Source organism: Schistocerca serialis, chromosome 3, assembly GCF_023864345.2.
Source record: "Schistocerca serialis cubense isolate TAMUIC-IGC-003099 chromosome 3, iqSchSeri2.2, whole genome shotgun sequence".
Classification (NCBI taxonomy): Eukaryota; Metazoa; Arthropoda; class Insecta; order Orthoptera; family Acrididae; genus Schistocerca; species Schistocerca serialis.
This window is the reverse complement of record NC_064640.1, coordinates 263,911,426-263,937,215: the sequence shown is the minus strand read 5'-3', so window position 1 is coordinate 263,937,215 and position 25,790 is coordinate 263,911,426. Positions and strand designations below refer to the sequence as shown.

Here is a 25,790-nt window from a genome sequence, read left to right as displayed (position 1 = left end):
TTCTGAGCCTGAATTAAACGAATGGAGAGGCAACACAAATGGTTTCCAAAGCTGGGCTATATATGAACCTGGCTGACGAAGATGGAAGCAGCAATAAACGAATACTAAGAGCAGATCAAAAACAGACTGAAGGGACACTGAGAACAGAATGAACTACAACTAAGAGCACACTAACAACAGACTGACTAAAATGGTGTGAGAGCTCCCCTTATAAAGACTTGATCCAGAATATTATGCAATTTTGGTTAACTTATAATAGTTGATAAATTCTATAGTACAAAAGGTTAATCTTTCATTGACTATTGAGATCATCATTATATTTTGTTTGAATGTTATTTATCATGAGCAGCATCTATTAACATATGCAGTACTAATTTATGCCTACACAGTGGGATCCCGTGTTTATAACCATGGGATCCAGCTTGTATATTAAAATTTAATTGTTATCTCGTGTAATCACGTGTACTGCTGGTGGTCAGCATCTTCCCAATGCAATATTTCGACATCATAATTCGGTGTCTTCATCAGGTATTTTCTGTGAATGGTCAAAAAACTGACCATGTCCCATATTAATGCCTGGGTGGTTGTCTGGTGTTCCCTACACTGTCTGTGCCCACTGTGACTGTTTTTATCAGTGCTATTTATCTCCAGGTGTTCTGTCTTCCATCCATGCCCATTTCTGCTGTTTTCCCCTGGCGGCTGCTGTGCCAAGGCATTCCATACTAGATATGCACCCACCAGGCTCATTCCAACACTACCAACATGCTGCAGATGTTTCTTATGCTGTTGGTGACCACTCTGGCTTTCTGTCATGCTCCGTCGTTCTCCAGGCATTGTGGGTTCTGTACATCCCTACAAGATGCACTTCCTGCTGAATCAGGTTGCTGTGGGAATTGCATATTCTGTCTGGGCATGCCGTAGTAATCTCTCGTGACGGCGGGCACCATCTGGAATTTTGCACTGTGTCTGCTCCTACAATATGTAGCGCTTGAGGTTCTGGGTGGTTAATGTTGTTCCCTCTCATTGCGTGAGTGCTACAGTTGTGTCCCAAGGAGGTAGTGGCCACCTAGTGCTCCATAAGAGGTTTGATCCCGTTAATTACACCCCTGGTTGTCTGAGATTTGTTCCCAGAGAAGGGAACCTTTTTCTGTACGACATACTGATCTGGTATCCTGGTTGATCAGGTTCTCTGCCACCTTGATTTCAATAGAGTCACTAACCACACTATTCCAAAATTTGGGGGCCTCAGCCAGGATCCCGGTTTTATCATAATGCATGGCATGCTCAAATTCCAGGCAATGTTCTGTTACTGCTGTAGTGGTCTGTCATAGCCTGGTATGGCTTTGGTATTCTTTACATCTTATTTCAACTGTTCTGGTGGTTTTGCTCATGTAAGACATATCAAATTCACAAGGTACATGGTAGATACCAGGTTTCCATAACCCCATATAATCTCTGACCATTCCAAGGAGCACTCTGTTCTTGTTTGGCCGGGCAGAACACATTTCTGATTTTGTATTTTTTCAGGATCCTGCTGATCAGCAGATACAGGCCCTGCACACAGTAGGAAGGCTACCCTCCTGGTTTCTTCTTCTTGTTCTTCTCCCATTATATCAGGTCATCTGGTGGGATGCAGCACTTCGCAGATGTCCCTGTTTGAGTACTCATTGTCTATAAACACTTGCTGTTGACGATCTAACTCTGCTGCCAAGCTGTCTGAGTCAGACAGAACATTGCCTGGAACTTGAACACACCATGCATTATGACAAAATCAGAGAATCTGATCAAGCAGGATACAACCTCAGTAGAGTGTGGAATACAGCTTTAGAATTACTGCAGAAACAGTGGGAAAAAGTTCCCTTCTCTGGTAAAAAACCTCAGACAACCAGGGGTGTAATTAACGGAATCGAATCTCTTATGGAGCACCAGGTGACGATTACTTCCTCGGGAGACAACTGTAGCACTCATGCACAAGAGAGGGTACAACAACCACCACCCAAAACCTCAGGCACCACACATCCTAGGAGCAGACATGATACAGAACTCCAGATGGTGGTCACAACCATGAGAGACCGCTGTGGCCTGATGTAGCAGGAAGTGCATCTCATAAAGGTGTACAGAACCCCAAGTCCTCGAGAATGACAGGGGCATGATATAAAGCCAGAGTGGTCACCAACAGCATAAGAAACATCCGCAGCATGCCGATAGTGCTGGGAACACACCTGGGGTGTGCAGACTTAGTACAGAACACCTAGGCGTGGCTGCCACCGGGAAAAACAGCAAAAACGGGCACAAACAGACGACAGAATGCCTAGAGATAAACAGCACTGCCTGAAACAGACACAGCAGGTGCCAATGGTGTAGGGAACACCAGACACTGCCCAGACATAAATAACGGACACGATCAGCTTGTCAACAAGTTGCGGGAAATACTCGAAAAAATGCCAAGTTATTTTGGAAACTTGTGGTAAGGTCTTATGGGACCAAACTGCCGCAGTCATCGGTCCCTAAGCTTACGCACTACTTAATCTAACTTAAACTAACTTACACTAAGAACAACACAGACACCCATGCCCAAGGGAGGACTCGAACCTCCAACTGGGGAAGTCACACCGACCATGACAAGATGCCTCAGACCGCTCGGCTACCCCGCGCAACACTGAGTTACGATGTGGAAATATTGTGTTGGGAAGACACAGACCATCAGTAGTACACCTGATTCCATGACATGACACCGAATCGCCAGGAAAGTCTAAGAAATTAAAATTTAGTCAACCAAAATTTAGTAATTTTTAATTGGAGACTTTTGCTTATTAAAATTGGTGTCAAGTGGTTCAGAAAAATCTGGCGATCAAACATACATCAACAATTATTGCAAATTTACAGTGGTATGGCTATGATTGGCACTGGAAATTTTTAGCAGGTGAAGCTTTTATCCTTCCAAATATACCTACTAGCTTATAAAATTTTCTCTTTGGCTAGATGTATGAAACTTTATAACTACTGCCATCATTTCTGCCAAAACTAATCATCTCATTGCAACCAGAACAACAAACTGAATCATCTGAATAATACAATTTTGTTCTGGAATTTGTTTCTCCAATTTTGATACTTTGCTTAACAAGTGCTTAATGTAGGAATTTTAACTTCATAATTTTAAAAAGAAAGCTCACAAAAAATTTAAATGGACCTTAATATTTGATACAGGAGTGTACTCAAAGTAGAATGGTGGGAGTCAACCTGCTTTGTCACAACCTAATTCAACACACTTGAATATTTGTTTCATGATGGAGGTGGAAAAGGATGGCTGCCTTCCCATCCTTGATGTGTTGGTCAGGAGACAGGTTGATGGTACATTGGGACTTGCCATTTATAGGAAGCCTACTCACACTGACTTGTATCTACAGGCTGATAGTTGTCACCATCTGCCTTAGCATCAAGGGGTACTTTGTACCTTAGTTCACAAGGTCCACTCATCTTAGACCTATAAAGTTTGTGAGCTGAGTTAGTCCATCTTGAGGTTACTTTTTGTCAGAATGGTTATAATGAAAGACAGATCCGATGTGTGTCATGCAATCAACCGACTGTGCACCGGATGCGTGATGATAATACTCAGGCAGCACCAAAGTCTATAGCCTTTTTGCATTTCACAGGGAGCATTTCTAAAGGACTGGTGTATTTTGTGGAAATATGATGTGAAACGTGTTTTTCAACCACCATCTAAGATTAGGGTCCCGTTAGGTTCTCCACAGGATGATCTTGGTTTGCGTAAGGCGGGTGTCTAGCATATTCATCACATTTGTGGCATGTCACGTATTGGTCAGACTCTTGGGATTGTGGAGGGACAGCATACTTCGTATAAGTGTCGCGCACACTTAAAACAGACGAGCAAGTCTGCTATTGCAGAACATTGTCTTGGCACTGGTCATCCTATGGAATATACCAACATGAAGATTGTGGTATGCATTTCCAGCGACAGTTTTATTAAGGAAGCAGTTGAAATTAAATTAGCAAGTCACCTGTGTGTCCAGGAAGTAATGCAAATGATTTTACTGAGAAGCGTGTGCACGCTGTAACACATTCAAGCTGCGTGGGCTAGGTTGGGGGAGGGCGATGACGACACTTGTCTCCACAAAGCGGCCGAAGTCAGGCTCTTTAGGACAGTGATTTAATCAGTAGCACTGATATTGTGAATCTCATCTCAAAGATGTGTCACAATGTGTGATGGAGCACATGATTGAACAATGGCGCACAATCAAGTTCTATGTCAAACTCAGCAAAAGTTATACCAATACCAATCAACTGATTCTGCAGGCCTACAGCGAATTTGCTCTATAGTTCACAATATGTCTGATTACAATAATCACAATACACTGTAATTTTACTATGCAGTTATATATTTATGGTCATGACTTAACTCTCAACTTACACTAATCATCATTTAATGACATCTGAAACAATATCAATTGAAAACACTTTAGTAGAATTTTTATTCCAGCCCTATGAACGGCATAATCAACTGTTCAGAATGTAAGCAGTTTTCACATTACCAGTCATCAGCATGACTTGAAACACTGTTTTTTAAGAATATTTTGCCACTGGAGTTACCATGAGATTCATCTTATGGAATTCAGAATAGAAAAGCTTTGTGTTTTACAAAATAATTTATTTAGACATATTTTTATTTTCTGCTGAGCGTGTTATCACGTATAAACAATTTTGCAGAAATGTATCTCCACTGTAAATTATGTACAACATTAATTATAATGTTACTGTCAGTACCACGTACTGTAAGATTCGATATAAGGACCGATGTTAGGCCAAAGAGGATAGCAGTTGTAGTTCAAGGCAGCTGTTGTTAAAGTCAGTTTTGTTAAACCTGTTTTAGCTCAATCGAGAACAGCCAGAATCATGCTGATTTGTGAAATTGCAATGAAGATGCCGAAAGAGGAAAAGTGACCAATTTGTAGTCAGAAGACTGTTTGGAAAGTAAAACTCCCAAAATCATGTACAAATACAGAGTAATTAAAAAAATCACCCCAGGGAATCTGTAGTGAACAAGAATGATGTACTGGTTTGATCAATGACCATCAACATTGCTCATTGCTGATTTATTGAGGTAAGTATTTGTTTGTCAACGACTTGTTTCCTGCTCCTTTTTTTTTTTTTTTTTTTTTTTTTTTTTTTTTTTTTTTTTTTTTTTTTTTTTTTTTTTTTTGCAACTTTCTCAGTACACTGGAGAGAACACTGGAATTTATCACTGAAACTTTTAATTAATTTGCGTCATAGCTGTGAGCAGGAAAACTTTCAAGCAGTGAACTTGATCTGGGATACCATACAGAACCTGTATTATGTATAGTCATTTTTTAAGGCTCCTGATCATACAAAATAATAAAACAATTTAACCACAGAATCATGTTTTGGAGAGCATTGTAAACAACTGCTGCCTGACTGGTAAGAGAAATCATCTCTGAAGGAGTTCTGTAAACAATTTAAAAGTAATTCAAAATAACTTCATACAAAGCATAAATAATGCTGTTTTTTGTGAAATGTTTGATTCTGACGAAAAAACATTAAATTTTGACCTATCAATTACATTAAGGGAAAGGATAACTGAAGTACATAAAAGAAGAATTATGATTAAAGGAGACCACTCACTGAAGAGCAGAAATGTTAAGTTGTTGACAGGCAGACTAAAGAAAGAAAACTTGCTAGCTTCTGGAGTAATCCTTTTTCAAGCTACAACACACACACACACACACACACACACACACACACACACACACACACACACAAACACACACACATGGGTACACATGCTTATGGCCCTCCATTGTGCCAGCTGGACACACAATGCCACATTATTTTGGAAGGTGGACTAAATTGTTGTGGGGGTTGTGTCAGGTGGTGTGTTAGAGGGAGAAAGAGGTGGAAGGCAGGGAGAGGGGTTGGGGATGAGTGGCTAGTGGCTCCATGGGAGGCAGCCACTTTGCCTACTACAAATGGGACTGGTGGGAGGAGCACAGGCTAGGTAGGCGTGTGATGCATGGAGCTAGTAGGGAGCAGCGTATGTAGACGGTGACTTGTGGACATGAGTTTAGGAGGGGGTGACAGGACAGAGGAAGAGGGGACTGTTGAATGGAGGGTTTCAGGACATAGGTTATTGGGGGACTGATTCTATGATGATTATGGAAATGAAGGAATGTGTTGCAAAGATACCTTCAATCTTCATAGTTCAGAGAAACTGGTGGTGGAGTGAAGGATCCAGACGGCCTGGGTTGTGAAGCCACCATCAAAATTGAGCATGTTATACTCAGCTACATGTTGTACCACCAGGAGGTCAACTTTATTCTTGGCAACATATAGTGGCCATTCATGCTGGTGGATAGCTGATTGGTAGTCATACCGGCATAAAAAGCTGTACAGCATTCACAGCGCAGTTGATGTATGACATGGCTCCTTTCACAGGTGGTCTGGCATCTAATGGGGCAGGATAAGCCTGTGACAGGTTGCTCCTTGGTCTTCCAAAGCAATATGATCCCTGTGGAAAAGGGTTGGCAGTGGGGATGGTATAGGGGTGGACTAGAACAACTTTAGGAGTGGTGGGAAGGATCTTGGATAGGACATCCCTCATTTCATGGCATGATGAGAGGTAATCAAAGCCTGAAGAAGGATATAGTTCAGTCCTGGGTGATGAGGGGAGGCGGGGGTGGGGGGGTGGGGGCATTCCCCTGTAGTTGATTCTTGGGGACTGTGGGAGGCTTGGGGGTATGTGAGGATTGAGGATATGATACTGGAAATCTGTTTGTGGACTAGATTTGGGAGTAGTGCTCGTCTGTGAAGGCTCTCATGAGACCTTCAGCATACTGGGCAAGGGAGTTCTCACCATTGCTGAAACATCATCCGCAGGTGGCCAGACTGTATAGGAGGGCAATGATCAGTATGTTTAATTTGGACAAAGGTGCTGGCTGGAGCCATCAGAGAAGTGGAGGTCAACATCCAGGAAGGTGGCACATTGGGTTAAGGAGGACCAGGTGATGCAGATAGGAGAGATGGTGTTGACATTATGAAGGAGGGATGGCAATATGGCAAAGTGTCACTGACATGTGGCAAACTGGCTGCTTACTGTCAAACTGCTAGCCACTCACCCTCAAACTCTCCCTCTGTCTCCTAACTTTCTCTCCCTGTACCCACCCCAACTGACACAGTATCTACCACAACTTAGGCAACTTGTTGAAATGCAGTATTGTGCATCCAGCTAGCACCATGTAGGGACATAGGAAAGCATATGCAAGCATGTGTATGCATGCATGGGTGAGTTTCTTCTTTGTGTATTTGTTCTGTAGTTCAAAACAGGATTCCCCCAAAAGCTAGCAAGTTATATATGATTTGATTTGACAGTTGCTTTAAGGGCGACAGTGGCTGTAGAATGCAACAACAGGGCTGTGTACGGTTACTGTGATGGAAAAATCATCATGCGATGTATTAATTAAGAAAGCCAAAAATGTACCAGATAAATTAATGTGTGACAGAGAAACAGCAGTTATGTACACAAATTTGTCTACAATAGAGAATTGAAAGACTTTTTCTTTACTTGGTATATGAACTGTGACTTTGTGTTGTGGTTTGAACATTGCCATTTATGAACTGAAACTTTTAATCAATCTGCATCACAACTGCAAGTAGAACCAGTTCAATACCATCATGACGAACAATATCAACAAGTGTGCAGAACCAGTTCAATATCATCATGACAAACAGTATCAACATGTGTGCTCAGAGCTATACTCCAATTAAAATTACTTTGTGACTGATGTTTCAGCGACTTGAGTGGCAGAGGTCTTCCAACAACCAAATGTATTTCTTTCTCAAGCATCATGTGTCCAGTAGGTGTGTGCAGTGCTTGTGAATCTTTACTGGCTGCACACTGGTAATACCACCACCACTGCACACTGTCAGTCACAAACTGATTTTAATCAGAATATAGTCAACAGAAGTGTTATAATATTATTACTGGGGACAAAACATGGGTATCTGTCTATGGCCTGGGGACAAAGTGCCAAGAGTTACGAATGGTAAACCCCTACATTCCCCAGACAAAAGAAAACAAGAATGAACAAGCCAATAGTGAAAATAATTATGGTTGTCTTTTTCAACAGTAATCGTATGATCCACATGGAGTTTGTACTCACAAGACAGACTGTCAACATTGCCTACCACGTGAATGTTCCAAAACAATAATAAAAAGGATCCTTTGCCTGTGAAAGGAGATTGCTGCTCATCGTGCTGTTCTATCATGACAACGCTCCCAAACACACCTCTCTGCACATCTGTGGCATGGCTCTGACAGCTTTCTTTTTGCTTCTGAGGATTAAGACCACCATCACAGGACTATGTTTTGACGGCATTGGTAAAATCCAAATTACCGTGACGATCTCTCTGTCCGAGTTGCTGTGACAACCTCTCTGTCCAAGCTGCCGTGAAAATCTCTCTGTCCAAGTTGCCATGATAACCTCTCTAAATGAGAATCTTGACAAGGCCTTCCAGGGCATGTACTATTCCTGGGAAAACTGCTGGAAAAAATGTGTAGATACACGAGGGGAGTACTTCAAAGACTTCTAAGTATTTGTAACTATATCTTTTTTTGTTATGACAAGATTAGTATTGCTTAATGAACACGCCCTATATTCCCTTCAGATACTGAGCAAGAAAAAAATGGTGTGTTGTACCACTTCAGAGTTAATTAGCATTGAAGTTAGCCTATCAGGTCTCTGCATGTGCAAATTCAAGTAGGCCCCCAGAGATGGTGTCGTTAAATGTGTTCTTCATTTGGTTTCTTGAAATGGAAGAACAGAGTGAATGAGAAATTGAACATGGGACAGTAGTAAGGAGCAAACCTGAACCAAAAGCTTACCAGTCTTACATGCTATCATCTATGCTATGTGAACAACTGATAATAATTGTTTAGAGGAGAAATTTCGGAACCATTCCTCATAAAAACAGGCTTAAGACAAGGTGACTGCCTATCACCATTACTGTTCAACTGTGCACTGGAATACATAATGAGAGAATGGAACAAGGACAATCCAAAGATGATAAGAATTGGAAGTGCAAAAGATGATATTAGCTTAAACTGCTTGGGATTCGCTGATGATCTTGTTCTCCTAGCCAACACCGTTCAAGAAGCCAGGCAACAAGTGATATCACTACAAGAAATAGCAGAGAAAGTAGGCCTTAGAATATCATTTGAAAAAACGGAGATTATGCTAACTGGTCCACCAATTGCAAACAAAATTACAATAGGAGAACAGGAAATCAAAATTGTTGATAAATTTAAATACTTAGGCGAAATAATAACATACAATCTAAATGAGAAGCCATCATGGCAGAATAGAATAAAAGAACTGAACTACGCAAATTACATTACCAAAACTACATATAACAAAAAAAAGCCTATCTATAGATGCAAAATTAAAACACTATAAAACAGTTACACAACCAGAAATAACGTATGCAGCTGAAACTATCTTCAAAACAACTAATACAGCAGAAATTGACAGAATACTAAAAATAGAAAGGAGAATAATTAGGACATGTATAAATAAACAGTATATAATAAATGGACATTGGAGAATAACATCAAATGAAACAGTATATAAGAAAATAGAACCAGTCATGAGCACGATCAGGAAGAAACGCATCTTATTCTTTGCACATCTGATGAGAACTCCAGAAAACAGAATTAGTAAAAAAATAATACAAAAATTGTGTAATAGCAAGAGTGACATTAAATGGATCACAGAAATTAAGGAAGATATAAAAGAACTCCAAATTACAGTAGATGACCTAAAAAACAAGACAGAGAGAACCAGAATACTGCAAGACCCACAAACCAGACTACAAATAAAAATCAATACAAGGAGTACAGGAAGAGTGGTCCCAGATGAAGAAAGAAAGAAAATATCTGAAAGGATGAAGAAATATTGGGCAGACAGAAGAGCAAAACACCTTTCATATAAGAATATACTCTAATAATTATATTACCTAAATATTGTATTAAGTTATTGTTGAGCCAAATTGTATCCCTGTGTAACAACTTATTTACAACTTTGTATTTTTGACTAGAGTGGTCCAATGAAGGCCATAAAATAAATAATAATAATAATAATAATAATAATAATAATAATAATAATAGTATGTGGCTTGAATTTGCACACACAACAGTGTGATTGGCTAACTTCAACACCAATTAACTCAGAAATAGTGCAACACACTGACTTTTATCTTAACAATTACTTCTCAGCACAACCTATCCTGCAATGACTTACAAGTTTTACAGACTGTTTCTGACCATCCTGTATACGATCGAAACTAGTCATCGACTATTTATTCCATATAAGTGAGGCTAGCAAAATAAACTTTTCTTAAAATATACAGCTATCGTATCTCTTGCAATGAAGTGTTGTCCATTATCACTGAAGAGTTCATCATGGTAAACTGCAAAAAAAAAAAAAACTAAAATCTGCAAAACCATTGCCTCTTGAAAGAACCTGTTGATATGTTACCTATAAAAGATTTACTGCACAGCTGATTTTAAGAGTTTTCTAGCATGATGAAATTAATGCAATGTCTTACATTAGCCATTTTGTTATGATGCAAAATTAGTTTGGTGTTTCACAGATTTATGCATAAAACTTACAAATATATGTATGGTTTTCACAATGAATAATGGAGAGAAACAGGCAAGATTTTCTTCGCTTCAGTTTCCCTAACATAGCAACACAGCACAGTTTATTTTCTGTGGGTTTTACTTTTAACACGTACTATGTAACCAAATGAATAATGAACAATGCACTAGTGTGACACAAATGTAACTTACCTAATTTTTTAAAATCATCCTTGCTTGTAGGAGTAGGAATTTTTTTCCGGATTTTTGTCATTTTTTCAGGTTCTGAAAGACCTATTGCCATACCTTGCACAGAATAAAAACATTTCATTAGTTTAGAATGTAATTAAGTATCATTTTAATTGATGTATAGTGTAACTCTCAAGAACATGGTTATAAATAATATATAATGAACTTATAAATCATATGAGTAGAAAGAACTGGCATGTTTCATTCAGAAACAAAAAACTGATATAATGAATTGAATGTAGCTACAATGTCCATTAACCGTTAGTAATTATGTCTCATCATTGTTAGTGCAATGTCTATCAGGACCATCCTATTTAAATTATATAATGTTAGCAATGTTTCAGTGCAAAATATGTACATGCCCTGAAATAGTTCATTCATTCAGCCAGAATGCACAAAGCACTGTCTTGAATTATTACATTTTACCCCCAAATCAGCCCACCTCTCCTCTTCACATTGCTCCAATCATCATTTTACACCTGTCACTTAAAATATGTAAATGCCCTGAAATAGTTCATTCATTCAGCCAGAATGCACAAAGCACTGTCTTGAATTATTACATTTTACCCCCAAATCAACCCACCTCTCCTCTTCACATTGTTCCAATCATTTTACACCTGTCACTTATTTACCATGTGCAACAATCACTAACATGTACAGCCCACAGCACAATTTTTTTCACATTTTCATTTACCAGACCAGTAACTTGTTATTCAGAGTTCCTTTTAATAACCACCAATGCCTTTTTCTTTCTGACATCCCAGCTCAAATCATCATCTGCTCCTCCTTTCCGCATCTAAGAAAAATATAAAATATTCTTTTTTGTGTGCCTGTCGATGACTCGCTGTTTCTACTGCTCAATGAGTTATTTATATTCTGCCAGAACTTTCCATACCATATTTTCTTTAGGACTAGCCACAAATTCAAAAATATCATGGAATTACCTAACACAGACAACTGAACTTCATCAATTTCTGGCAACTCAACTCGGAATTCTAAGTTGCACAATGCACATGGAACTAGTCGCCTCAGTTTGAAGTATACACTCTGGAAACAGAGGAGTAAAACTATAAATGAGTAACCTAAGGACACAGAAGGAATGTTTCATTGTAGATATTCCATTTACAGAAGTATAAGTTTTGTACGAAACATATTACCTGAAGAAGTCTGTTTATATGCTGACTAAACGCACCAACGTGAGTTTGATGGCTTGATATTTTTGCTCGCCATACTTGTGTAAACATCTGTAGGTTTCGAACTACTTCAAGTTCATCAAGACCAGGAACAGTTTCAATGTTCACCGTGTGAAAACCTTCTGGTGGCCTTGGATCAATCAACAATGATAACTTGTCCACATCCTCAGAGTCATCAATCTGAAAGTATGTGTATAGTGTCATACAATTCACAGGACTGCATGGCAAACAAATCTCATCAAAAGTTACATACTTCAAATATCCAAGTATCTTTATTTCCTGTTGATAGCTCCAGTGCTGGACGTTCATCATCTGAGTCTTCAGTATCAAATGTTGGAACCTTCCCATTGGAATATGTGTCAGGCTCCTGTACACAGTGATTACCATTATTACAGCAGGATCACACATCCAAGTATCACATACTCAGTCTCACAATATTAAAATGTGAGTACTATGACTACAATACATATCTGTTTAGCACAGACCCAACATTAAGGGAAGTTACAATGGAATTTTTTTTCACATTTTCAGATGTTTATCTCATTATAAAATTTGCAATTTTCCAAATAAAATGATACACACACACACACACACACACACACACACACACACACACACACACACACACACTCACATGGGAAGTATTTTATTCAATTTTTTGAAATATAATATACACCTGTTGAAAATGTTAAAATTTTTTACATGCATACTTTAAGATCTACCAAAACTGGTAATTTTTTATATAGAAGGCTGTGGATTGCTATGTTATAAAGGTTAAATTACATGTTTGTATTGCTAGCAGTGTCAAAAAGATTATTGTATCGATTCATAGTATAAACATGCATTGTATGTCAAAGTGCTAACGTTTTTCTGATGAAAAGTGATGAATAGATTGGAAAATCTCTCAAAAAGTAAAGTATGATGCCAAAACAAAGTGTTTTTAAGAAATGTGTGTTTCATGGTAATAGATTTTCGAATAAAGGGAAACATTGTGTTCAACATGTGGCGTGTGAAATTACACACAATGAAATACAGGCAAACTCATCAGTATCTAGAGAAACACCCATTAGTGCTTCAAAGATTAAAATAAAACATTGTGATACACAGTTTTCTCAAAACGAAAGTGGTGTAAATGGTAGGTTAGGTTATATTCTGATAGATTTACACATCCTAACAAGGGTGTTAGGTGAATGTGTGTGTTGCAAAATATATGGAGGGCCAGTTAGTTTACATGAAGACAGTGAGGTATCAAATGGACTTGCCAGGAAACTTGTCATTAATTGTGCCGGTTGTAAGTATACTGATTCATTTTGGAATTCTGATAAGTGTAAAGATAATTATTTTGAAGTATAAGTTAGGTGGTTTTATGAATTTAGATCTTTTGGCAAAGGACACACTGTAGCAGAAAGAATGTGTGCCATGATGAATATGACACGCCCACATTGTAAAATCAATAAGTATGCAGGATTTATCAGAGCTGCTGTGGAATCTGTTGCATGTGAGTCAATGAAGGGTGCTGCAAACACAGCTGTTGAAATAAATGATGGTATGACTGACACACCAGTAGCTTTTGGTGACACTTGGCAGAAGCACAGCTATAGTTCTAAGAATTCTGTTGCTACAGTGACCAGTGTGGACACTGGAAAGGTAATAGATTTCCAGATTTTAACCAAACATTGTTATAAGTGTAAATCAAGGAATGAAGAAGGGCATAACTGTGACAAAAATTATGAAGGAACAAGTGGTGGTATGGAGGTTCAAATGGCTCCAAGCGCTATGGGACTTAACATCTGAAGTCATCAGACCCCTAGACTTAGAATTACTTAAACCTAACTAACCTAAGGACATCACACATGTCCATGCCCAAGGCAGGATTCGAAACTGAGGCCGTAGCAGCAGTGCAGTTCCAGACTGAAGCGTCTAGAACTGCTCGGCCACAGCAGCCAGCGGAATGTAAGCCTCTGCAGCTACTGAAATTTGTAGTCGATCTGTGAATGAAAGGGGAGTGTGTAACACTAAGTTCTTAGGTGATGGAGACTCAAAAACATATAACAGTGTAGTAACCGCTCAGCCTTATGGTGAGAAGATTATCACAAAACTGGAATGTGTTGGTCATGTCCAGAAGAGGATGGGCACCAGGTGGAGGATGTTCAAACAAAGTTTGAGAGACAAGAAACTTTCTGATGGTATAACCGTAAGAGGCAGGCTGACAGACAAAATGATAGATGAACTATAGTAGTATTAGGGGATGGCCATTAGAAATAATATTGAGGATTTGTTGAAACTGAAGCAGGCTGTATGTGCTACCTTCTCCCACAGACTGTCAACTGATGAAAAACCAGTACACCACCTTTGTCCTCCTGCAACTGATTCATGGTGCAATTACCACTATGCCCAGTACTCAAACAGTTTATACAGCCATAAACATTGCATCCCAGCAGCAGTCATGGGTATCATGAAACCTATTTACAGAGAGCTGGCAAATCCTGAATTACTGAAAAAGTGACTGCATGGTCAGACTCAAAATCCCAATGAATCATTCAATAATCTTATGCGGACTCGCTTACCAAAAAATGTTTTTGCTGGAATGAAGACACTAAAGTGGGGTGGGGGGGTCAGTGATGCTGTTATTGCTTTTAATGATGGCAACATTGGTAGGGTGAAAGTGCTACAGCATACTGGAATTAATCCTGGAGCACACTGCATCAGAGAACTTTAACAGATGGACAAGGTTTGCATTGATAGAGCAGAGTATGCAGCACAGTTGCCCACAAAGGAGTCCAGAAAGAAGAAAAGAAGAAAATACTTGGAAAAAAATCAAGAGGATGATATACAGTATGGTGCAGGGTGCTTCTGAGTGACTAAAAATAAGAAATTAAGCATATACAAAGTGAGTTACAGTCTTTCAAAACTTTAGAAGCCGTTCCTGAAAATTTACATTTTGTGTTGCATTTTTCCCTAAATCTCAGAAACAACTTTGAGTACAGTATTAAAATTTTCAGGGAGTAATAACATACATTCCCTGAGTCTACTGAACTAAAAAGAGAACATAATGTTATGAATAATTAAAATTATTTAGGATAATGTACAACAAAAGTGCACAAAATTTTAACCGTGTAATTAAAAAATTGTATTTCCGAAAACAGTGGCTGAAACGTAATTATTGTAGTTCAGTACACTCAGAACATACAGTTTAATGTCCTGTAAAAGTTTCATGTCAATGGCTACAGTGATTCCTGAAATACAGGGAAGCCAAATCACTAAAATTAACATTGTCGGGATAGGGCATTTCAACTCCCTTTATGCAAGCTTCATAAATGCCTGCAATTATCTGATAAACAATTAGTCTATGATTGCATTCATATTACAGTGACAATCATGGTATTTGAATCTGAACAACTCTAGGACAGTCAGAGATTACATACTCTTTAAAGCAAGTGTTAGAGATACTTTCATTTGGAAGTAATTCTAAAAGTTTTAGAAAATATCTGCAACAGTTATTGTTAGTCGAATCACTTCTGCAAATACTTTTCTGTCTTCACAATAAATTTAATGTATCACAGACATTCCATCCATTAAGTTCCCACAAGAAATAATTCTGGAACTGAAGATCTCGGAGGCAATAAAGCACGATCAAGTAACGACAATATCATGAAAAGGATAGGTGCTACTGGCCATATAGTGGAGATCAGCCAGAGACTTTGGTCATGTGTGTGCGGGTTGCATTCGCGCGCGCGTGTGTGTGTGTGTGTGTGTGTGTGTGTGTGTGTGTGTGTGTGTGCGCGCGCGCGCGCGCGCGCGCATGCAGCTACAGAATTAGAAGTCTGAACTGAGATAATTATGCATGGAATTAATGTAAATAGTTTACAAGCAGATTATGAGGGGAAAAAAAGCTTACTGGTTTGCCAGTCTTTTTTTGTTGTGCCTGTCTGTGACTAAGCATCTCCGTTATGCGGTGAGTAGGAACTATCCTATTCATAATAGTGTCATTATTCCATCCAAGATCAAGTAACCCCATTTTCTCCTCCAGTATTAAGATGTATATAATTTCCAATTTCGTAATCTTACTGTAGTCACTACATCTTATCAAAACACACATTTCTTTCCAGTCACTTCCAGCAATAAGATCATTTGCCTGTCTGTGCCACAAAGCTAGAAGCTATATAACACAGTATTACAGAGGCAAATAGTGACACTCTATTTGTCAGGTAAATAATGTGGAATTGCATTATATGTGTATTTTCACTGCTCTATAATGTACTTACTCATCTACACACAATCTTCACCGAGATTATTGTGATCAAAAATTTCTGATCCATTCCATCACTGATGATAATCTTATAACTGCGATATCAAAATTTTGATCCACAGACTCAGGTTACCGAATACAATCTATACACCTAGTACTAATAACAAATGAAATTTACTTTGAAATTTATGACATACAAGTTATCATCAAACCCAAAGTATTCTTAAATGGAATGTTTCAGTAAAAGACAAGTACTAATTCTGGTCTGTGATTGTCAGATTCAGTTGCTCACTTCTTTCGGAGAGCTCTCTCTATACCACGCATTAGTTGGTTTGAAAGTATTTCTAGTCCCTTAATCTAATTTGCAGCAATTTGTTTGGCATGAGCATGTCATCAAAGCTTTTAAATTTGAACAGCTACAGAATCAGAAGTCTGAATTGGGATAATTATGCATGGAATTAATGTAAATAGTTTATAAGCATATTAGGAAAAAAATATAATATTAATACATTTTCCCTGCTCCCTCAGATATGTGCCTATTTGTCGATCTACAAGTGTAACTGTAGACACTGACATACGAGATTTACAAATCACAATGTTTCAAACATTTATATTTGCTATAAAGTATAGAGTACAAAAATATACAGTTTAAAAGTGTGTTTTTAACAAACCAATCTACATGGCACAGGAAGCTGAAACTCAGTAAAATGGTTTCATGTTTGAACCACATACTCAACATTTCATACTCATTGTTTCTCATGCTGCTTGAAAAACATTAGTTGTTTTTATTGCAGTTCACAGAATTGCCCATATCATTTTTTGCTACTGGTGACAGTAAAGTGTACATTGTAAATAATATACAACTTATTTAAAAAACTAAATTATATACTGAATTATAGCAGTGCAATTAATTAAGAAAGTAGTTGCTCAAAAATGTATGTTTACTTACTGCAAGATTTTTTAACTGATATAAATCTCTGTTTTTCTTAACTGTTTCCACTATACTCTTTTGTATTTCATTAAGTCTTTTCTCATCTGTCCATGGATTTGCACATGATATTTTTGGAATGGGAGGCACAGGCAATGGTGAAAGGAATATAGCTGTGCCTGTTGCTAACGCAATCATCATTTTCTCTCCAATAGCAACTTCAACCTGCAAAACAACATCTGCAATTGAAAGCATATCTAAAATTCAAATCTGGTGGATTCAGAAATACGTTCACTGTGTTCTACAAGGGTTTAGGAACACTGCATCACATCTCAGTTGATTTGAAAAAGAAGAGAGCATTTATTTTGTTTATTTTTAGACGCCAAAAATTTCACATGCAATTTCCGAACACAGTTTTCCTTCCCACCGTTTGGAAAACAAATTATTTCATGATGTAAATTAAATTAAATTTCCCAGCCCTGTCTTGATGAACAAAAAGGAGGGTAGATGGAGAGACTTGACTGTGTCAGTGTGGATCTGAGTTGTCGCAAGGTGCTGAATGACCTCTTACAGGACGCTATTCATACTAGAACTGTCATAATCAGAATGATCAGCAGAATAACTTCCTGAAACAGCTAAAACAGTTATTTAATACTTCCACATTCAGTAATGAGTTGACTTCCAATATAGGATACATTATATGGTTGTACACCAGTCATAACAGTTCACCGCATTTTGAGCCGTGCGTGAAATCTGTTCAGGTTAAATTCTGCTGTGTATACTCAAAGCAACTCTTCCAAATATTGTGTAGATGGACGTTCCACCTGGAAGGATGTAATAAGTATCTCTTCAAGACAAGATAGTAGCTTTAGATTATCTTGTTTCAAACTTTCCTCAAAGAGTCCAACAAATTCTTACATACGTTTCTTAACTCTTCATTCACATGACAAGACATGATGTTTCTGTGTGTTTGAATCTCACTAGTATTTTCCTTCACCATGAGTTATTTCAGTCTTTCAGATTTAAGTTCTTAAGAGTAATCTTTGGTTTTCTCTAACAGCAAATCAAATACTTATGCAGTCCTTACATCCTCCAAAACTGCTTTTACAATGTCTACAGAATGTTTTATTATGGTTGCATTAAAATTTTGATTCTGTAGAGATCTGGCCAGTTCTTCAAATAGTCCAAAGAAATCAATAGCAAGTGCCATATAAAAAAATATTCTCAAACTTTTCGAACCGCTTCATGTAGCTTGCAGGATTTTCATCTGTTATTGAGCTCTGTGCATTCAACACTTCGGTCACTGTTTTCTGGACCTGGGTATAGTTTTCACTGAAATGTTTAGAAGAATTTGCCCCTAAAGCTCATCAAGTTGGACACATTGGTATCAGCCTTTGAACTTTTGGATTTGGATTTGCCTTGTCGACACCAGATTGTAGCACAACATTAGTGTACACAGGTTTCCTTCTTTCTGACTCCACAATTATGTTTAAGGTGTTTATCACTTTTACCTAGACACTGCACAATAGACAGTAATTTCTGGAAACACCATGTAGTGCAAGATCCAAACAAGAATGCAGTGGAGGTAACAGCTCTTTAACTGGTCTTGAAGAAGGATTACCTTCACAAGCAAGTGTCATGGTGCTTCAACCAGGTCTTCAGTTCTGGTACATCATTCTTCTTCTCATCTAAAAGTGTCATGAGATTTCTATAGAACATTTCATGAACTCTCAGTGTGTGTTCTGTTTAATTCAGGCCACTGAGTTAACTGATAATTACTAGTAAAGCAACTTCCGTTTTTTACTGATTGGTCAGCAGATGTGCAAGTTTGCTGACCACAGATTGCTATTTCCACATCACTGAAAAATTGCAACAGATTCTCACTGAAAAAGACTATAGTCACATATTTTCAACTTTTCTATAGTTTTTTCCAGTTACAAAAACCTTCTTGGAAAAAAAAAACTTTTATTTCTGTGGGTTTCTATTGCTCACTATGTGGACTGACCTAATGCAGTCACTCTTTTTTTGTAATGTAGCCATGGACAAGACAGAAACCATTCTGATTTACATAAGCTACAATTCCTTTGCAGAAAAATATGACAGAACAGAATGTAGTTAGTGTTATAAGATGTTCTGACAGCTAGCAGCTTCAAGGATGTGACTGATTCAATTATAAGCAAAGACTGGTCCCAACCAAAATACTAATCACATATTTTTCAAACAGCATTATTTTTATAAGGTCATGTTCATCCTTAAGTGAATTTTTTTTTTTTTTTGGGGGGGGGGAGGAGGAAGGGAAAGGGGGGGGGGGAGAATACACCCTATCTCAGCCCCCCAAGACTTTACAGTACTTACAAATTATTTCTAGGCCTTGCAAGTCTTCAAGTACTGTATACATATGCAATACACTCTTCAAAGAAGCACTTCTGCCTTACAAATTTAAGGAACACATTTTGAAATGATGGAAATGTCTGGTTGCAATTGTCAAGCCCGCCACTCTCCAAAATACACTATCCAGGGCTCACAGAAAATTATTGGATATTAAAGATCAACTTTCTTTTCCTAAATAATACTGCTTGTCTCGTGATAATTATCATGGAATACACTCAAACAATGAATAGAAAATTTATGCATACCTTTTACAACAAAACACATTATTTTCAATGAATATAAGCTCAATAAATTTCTAAAAACCACATTAACAGATATTGTTTACCTTGAGTCCAAAAATTGAATTCATACCAGCAAGCTTTAGTTTTATGAGTAACAATCGATGCAATTCATATTCAAGGAAAGGTAGTCCATCAGAAATTTCTTTTGCATTCAGTTCACCTCTCAGAACACGTTTTGGGCGACACACATATGCTTGCAAGAAACAACCTTTGCCCATTGTTGGCAAACCTTCAGGAGGCTCAATTGTTGTAAGCAGCACATCCGGAACTTTTCCTCTCCTTTAAAAATAAGCAACTGTGTAATGCATTGCTCTAGAATTAGTAATTAAACAAATCTGCTATATACAAACTCACCCACACACTACACACTTCATCATTGTCACCCTGAAAGGCACACTGCTTTCACTGTAAGGAATGTGACAGATACTGCATGCTGGCACATTATCGCCATCTGAAGATTCCAGAACACACTGCATTTTTGGAAGAGTCTGAAAGTAATTTTAATTTAACAGTTACTTAATTTGTACATGAAGATCTTAAAATTGAAAAATAGTCAGTACAAACACATTAGGAGTTATTCTGTAAATATGGAACCAAATGCTGGATACTGCAATGAAAGACATGGGTAATAATTCAAAAAATACTTTATTAGTAAAGGAGACCACTGATCAAATAGCAGATGGTTCCAGATACCAAAATGAGGTTTTTCACAACTGATAGTACACTGAGGGGCACAGAATGTTTTGTATTGATAATGGTCTCAATTATTTATCAACTGATATACTGAAATAAGTTTGTTTGTTGCAGAGCTCTCACGCCATGCGCCATCACTGTATGCAGCAAGACAGACCTATGCTACTAAGATAAAATCTCATTTCTTATACAACATAGCTACAGGGTCAGCTGTGATTTTTGTAGCACGTGGAACTATGGCATAAGCAAGCTTCTGGTGCATCAGATGGGGCTTACGAAAACTATTTCAAATATGTGTATATTTCTAGGTTTTTTGTGAAAACTACTCCAGTTATGTCAGGCAGTTTTCCATTTAAGCCCTCCCCAGAGCTGCTTACTTGTCAAAGCCGAAACAGAAACGCTCGTTGTTAATACTTCATGATGATAAATGCCCCATTGACAGAATTTAAAAAACTATTATAGTAACTTTCTTAGCTCTGAAATAAAAAAATAAAAAAAATCTAACCTGTATTTGCCTGGGGGTGTTGGAATGCTTCTTAAACAGGAAACACCTGCTGCCAGACAAATGTGTCTACAGGTACTACTTGAAATTGTAATTAGATAGAATAAACATTTTATTCAGAATGGCTACCAATATGTCACCCACAAACTACATACTCTTCTTAATGAAACATTGTTGTGTACTTTACTTAACCATGTGCTCAAATTGTGTACCATCAACTGCAAGGCATATTTGCAATCACCATTGGAGAGTTAAATGAACAGACGAAAGTACATTGCATGATGTGCAGTTGCATACAGTGATGATTCAATTGTGCTTATCATTTGGTGCAGTTGTGGCCAGTGCTCCACACACAAAGAAACCAGGAGTAGTCAAATCAGGGAATCTGGCTGGCCATTGTACCACAGCATTCTGTCCTATCGAATGGTCAGGAAACTTTTCATTCAGTATCTGCACCTGGGCAGCCGTCATGTTGGAAACATGTACACTGTAACTTATGCAGTGGAACATCTTCTAGAAGAGCAGGTAGAATTTTTGTAAGAAAGTGTGCATATGTATTTCCATTTAACATCCCTTGGATGATGTAAGATCCAACAATGGTATTTTCTTTGATGACACACACTTTTACACTCCTCGATAGTTGGAATTGTATGTGACAAAGCTGGCACGGATTTTCCAAGGCACAATAGGGCATGTTACATAAATTTATATTGCCATGGTTCACAAATGTTGCTTCGTTAGTAAAGAGCACACATTGGAAAAATGTAGTGTTGTCTCCCAGGTGCTGCAGATCCGACTGACAGAATACTATACGATGTTGGAAGTCATGTCTTTTGAGGGCCTTATGTAGTGACAGATGATAGGGTGGTATTTATATTGATGCAACATGCAAATGTCACTCATCTGGCTGATACCACATTCCTTGGCAATATGTCTCATGCCACCATGGAGACTGATAAGCATTGTAGCCAGAACAGCTTCTTCATGTGCTCAGCCAGTTGCAGTCTTAATGCTCATCCTCCGTTTGATGATGACACTACCTGCGCACTTTATTGATGAAATAACTTATGCAAGGGCTTGGCATGATGGACAGTGAGGATCAGGATAAACATGCCTATACTGCCATACCTTTCTGACAGCATTTCTTTGACATTTCATCATATAAAAGTAGCATGTCTAACTTCTCTCCATTGCTGTACATGTCTACATGGAAAAAATGTGAAGCAGAAATGACCTGCAAATAGATGACACAGTTCCTGCTATTTCTGCAGTGCAGACAAGTAAATGGTCAAAAGGTTTAGTACAACAATGTAGCCTGGAATGAACACGTTTCCAATGCAATAGTCGATTCTGGCTGACTTGCCTTTCCATTTTACAATATTTCTTGAATTCTTTTGTGAAGAGTTTCAACCTCAAAATTAAAACAAGCATTATATCATTGTACTCATCCTTTCATCCTTTCAAGTGCTTTCAGATGCTATTAAAATACGTATATCATTCTACTTAAAAAATTGTAATTGCTTCAATATCTCGATTGATACAAGAGTTAATATTCTTTATCACACAACAAAAATACGTGCCTCTTCACACTTCTTCACTTATCAACAACAAAAGGTGTGTGTGTGTGTGTGTGTGTGTGTGTGTGTGTGTGTGTGTGTGTGGGCTAGTTAGTTACGTGTTCCATTAATAAATCTAATGGTAACCATTATGATGTGGAACATGTCAAACGCATAAGAAATGCACACATGAATGAAGGATTTTTCGTTTTCTTTTTTCTGTTTTAAAGCTTAAAATTTTTATTACCTGCCCCACTTCCTTAAATGGCACAAAATGCATTATACTTATAGATTTATTTATTCCTATTCAAGACTTCATCTATGGTATAGAAGGAGTTGTGAAGGAGATATGATTTCAATTTATTTTTAAAACTGTTATTGCTGTCTGTCAGACATTTTATTTCATCTGGTAATTTATCAAAAAGTTTTACAGCAGCATATTTTACCCCTTTCTGTGCCAAAGATAGGTTAAGTAGAGGACGGTGTAAGTCTTTCTTTCTTCTGGTATTATAATCATAAATGTCACTGTTGTTTTTAAACTGGTCCATGTTGTTGAGAACAACTGAGTAAATGTACTGTGAGGCTCTTGTAAGAATTCCTAACCTTTTAAAGATATGTTTACAAGATGTGCAACTAGGAGCCCCGCACATTATTCAAGCCACTTTCTTTTGAGCAGTGAATACTTTTTGCCTAAGTATTGAGTCATCCCAATATATTACTCTGTATGACATCAGAGTGTGGAAGCATGGAAAGTATGTTAGCTTGCTAATTTCTATATCCTCAAAATTGACAATTATTCTGATTGCAGATGTTGCTGAACCTAGTCACTTTAGGAGAGCCAAAATATGAATTTTCCAATTAAGATTCTCATCTATATGCACACCCAAAAACTTAGTATGCTCTCCCTGGCTACTAACTTCAGTTGATATGTTATATTTATTGAAGGAACTGTACTCCTTGCAGTAGAAAATTGGGTGTGCTGTGTTTTTATTTATTTATTTATTTATTTATTTATTTTTTCCAAATTTCAGAGCAAGCGCATTCACAGAAAACCAATCAATAATTTTTGCAAAGCCATTATTTTCATCATTTTCTATTGGAGTTTCTTTTACTGGATTAATAATGATGCTTGTATCATCAGTAAAGTGTCAGTTTAACTTCTTGTTTAAGATAAGAAGGGAGGTCACTCACATATATCAAGAACAGAAGGGGACCCATGATCGAACACTGTTGAACACCTAACGTAATTTCACCCCAGTTAGATGAAGTTGGAAACTTCCTTAAATCATTTAAACCATATAAAGAAACTTTTTGCTTCCTGTTCTGTAGGTAAGACTTAAACCACTTATATGCTGTGCCATTTATACCATAGAATTATAATTTCTGTAATATGAAGTAATGGTTCACACACTCAAACACTTTGGATATGTCACAGAAAATTCCTATTGGTGACATTTTACTATTTAAAGACTCTATTATGTGGGCAGCAAAATTGTATATTGCTGTCTCTGTAGAATAGCATTTTTGAAATCTAAACTGTGATTTACTAAGTACCCCATTACTGCTGAGATGGCTTACCATTCCTGAGTACATTACTTTCTCAACAAACTTTGAAAATGTTACTTCGTCTATTTGGTCCTCTTACGGAAAGGGTAGTTAATTAAATATGTCAATATTAATCCTGAAAAAACTCAGTACAGCCTATTTAGTAAAGCTCACACAATACCAGAGCATCCTGTTACAGTGAATGCAAACAATGAAGTTCAAGGAATAGATAGCAATCAGTTTTTGGTACTACAGACAGATTACATCCTAAATTGCAAAACCAACACTCTATACTTGACAAACTGCCTAACCTCAGCAACATTTCCACTGCATGAGTGATTTAAAAATAAACATGTGACCATTCACAAATGAGTTATGTAATCAGTTTTTGGGAAACTCAACTAAAAAAGACCACATTTTTAGAACAGAGATGGGGTTACAAGAATTACTTCAGGTATTACTCCAATAACTTCCTGCCGGGACTTCTTAGAAAGAGCTTCGTATTTTGGCAGCTGACTAACAACAAATGTTGTACAACATATATAATTCTTCTGTTGTGACAATTATGTCTCTTATTCAAAAATAATATAATAATAGCACAAAGACCAAAGACTAAATTTTACCAATACTTCAAAAGTTTACCATTAGCACAGAATGGTCACATACATGAAAACACATGTATTTACTAACCTGCCAGAGCTTACTCAACATCAAGTAGGCATTATAACAGAGTTTACAAGTGAACTTTCTCTTGGCAAATTCCTACTCCAGTGAAAACAAGGGATATTTTTAAAATTTATGCTTTTAGTTATAATATAATTCACAAACTCAATACACTCTGAAACTTACTGGCAGATTAAAACTGTGTGCCCGACCGAGACTCGAACTCGGGACCTTTGCCTTTCGCGGGCAAGTGCTCTACCAACTGAGCTACCGAAGCACGACTCACGCCCGGTACTCACAGCTTTACTTCTGCCAGTACCTCGTCTCCTACCTTCCAAACTTTACAGAAGCTCTCCTGCGAACCTTGCAGAACTAGCACTCCTGAAAGAAAGGATATTGCGGAGACATGGCTTAGCCACAGCCTGGGGGATGTTTCCAGAATGAGATTTTCACTCTGCAGCGGAGTGTGCGCTGATATGAAACTTCTGCAAGGTTCGCAGGAGAGCTTCTGTAAAGTTTGGAAGGTAGGAGACGAGGTACTGGCAGAAGTAAAGCTGTGAGTACCGGGCGTGAGTCGTGCTTCGGTAGCTCAGTTGGTAGAGCACTTGCCCGCGAAAGGCAAAGGTCCCGAGTTCGAGTCTCGGTCGGGCACACAGTTTTAATCTGCCAGTAAGTTTCATATCAGCGCACACTCCGCTGCAGAGTGAAAATCTCATTCTGGTCAATACACTCTGTTTTACCAGTACTGTATTTACATATTTAACTTCTTTTCACAACCTAGAAACTCTTCTCCAAGGCATTCTTGGAATATGATTCACCCTATGTAATGTAAAATAATGTAACACGTATGATTAATTATTGTAAAGAAAGATAA

General features: G+C 37.8%; 1 protein-coding gene across 2 annotated transcripts in view; it reads right to left on the bottom strand.

Moving 5' to 3' along the window:
* The window catches only part of LOC126470038 (C2 domain-containing protein 5), a 238,690-nt gene that overhangs the window by 22,423 nt on the left and 190,477 nt on the right, over nucleotides 1-25,790 (bottom strand). For both annotated transcript variants that reach the window (XM_050097533.1, XM_050097534.1), the window contains 7 exons: nucleotides 20,312-20,445; nucleotides 20,002-20,236; nucleotides 17,307-17,510; nucleotides 12,362-12,475; nucleotides 12,073-12,288; nucleotides 11,860-11,962; nucleotides 10,880-10,972 (listed from right to left, as the gene is read on the bottom strand). In XM_050097533.1, the coding sequence (XP_049953490.1) occupies nucleotides 10,880-10,972; nucleotides 11,860-11,962; nucleotides 12,073-12,288; nucleotides 12,362-12,475; nucleotides 17,307-17,510; nucleotides 20,002-20,236; nucleotides 20,312-20,445 (1,099 nt within the window). The remainder of the gene's footprint in view (nucleotides 1-10,879; nucleotides 10,973-11,859; nucleotides 11,963-12,072; nucleotides 12,289-12,361; nucleotides 12,476-17,306; nucleotides 17,511-20,001; nucleotides 20,237-20,311; nucleotides 20,446-25,790) is intronic.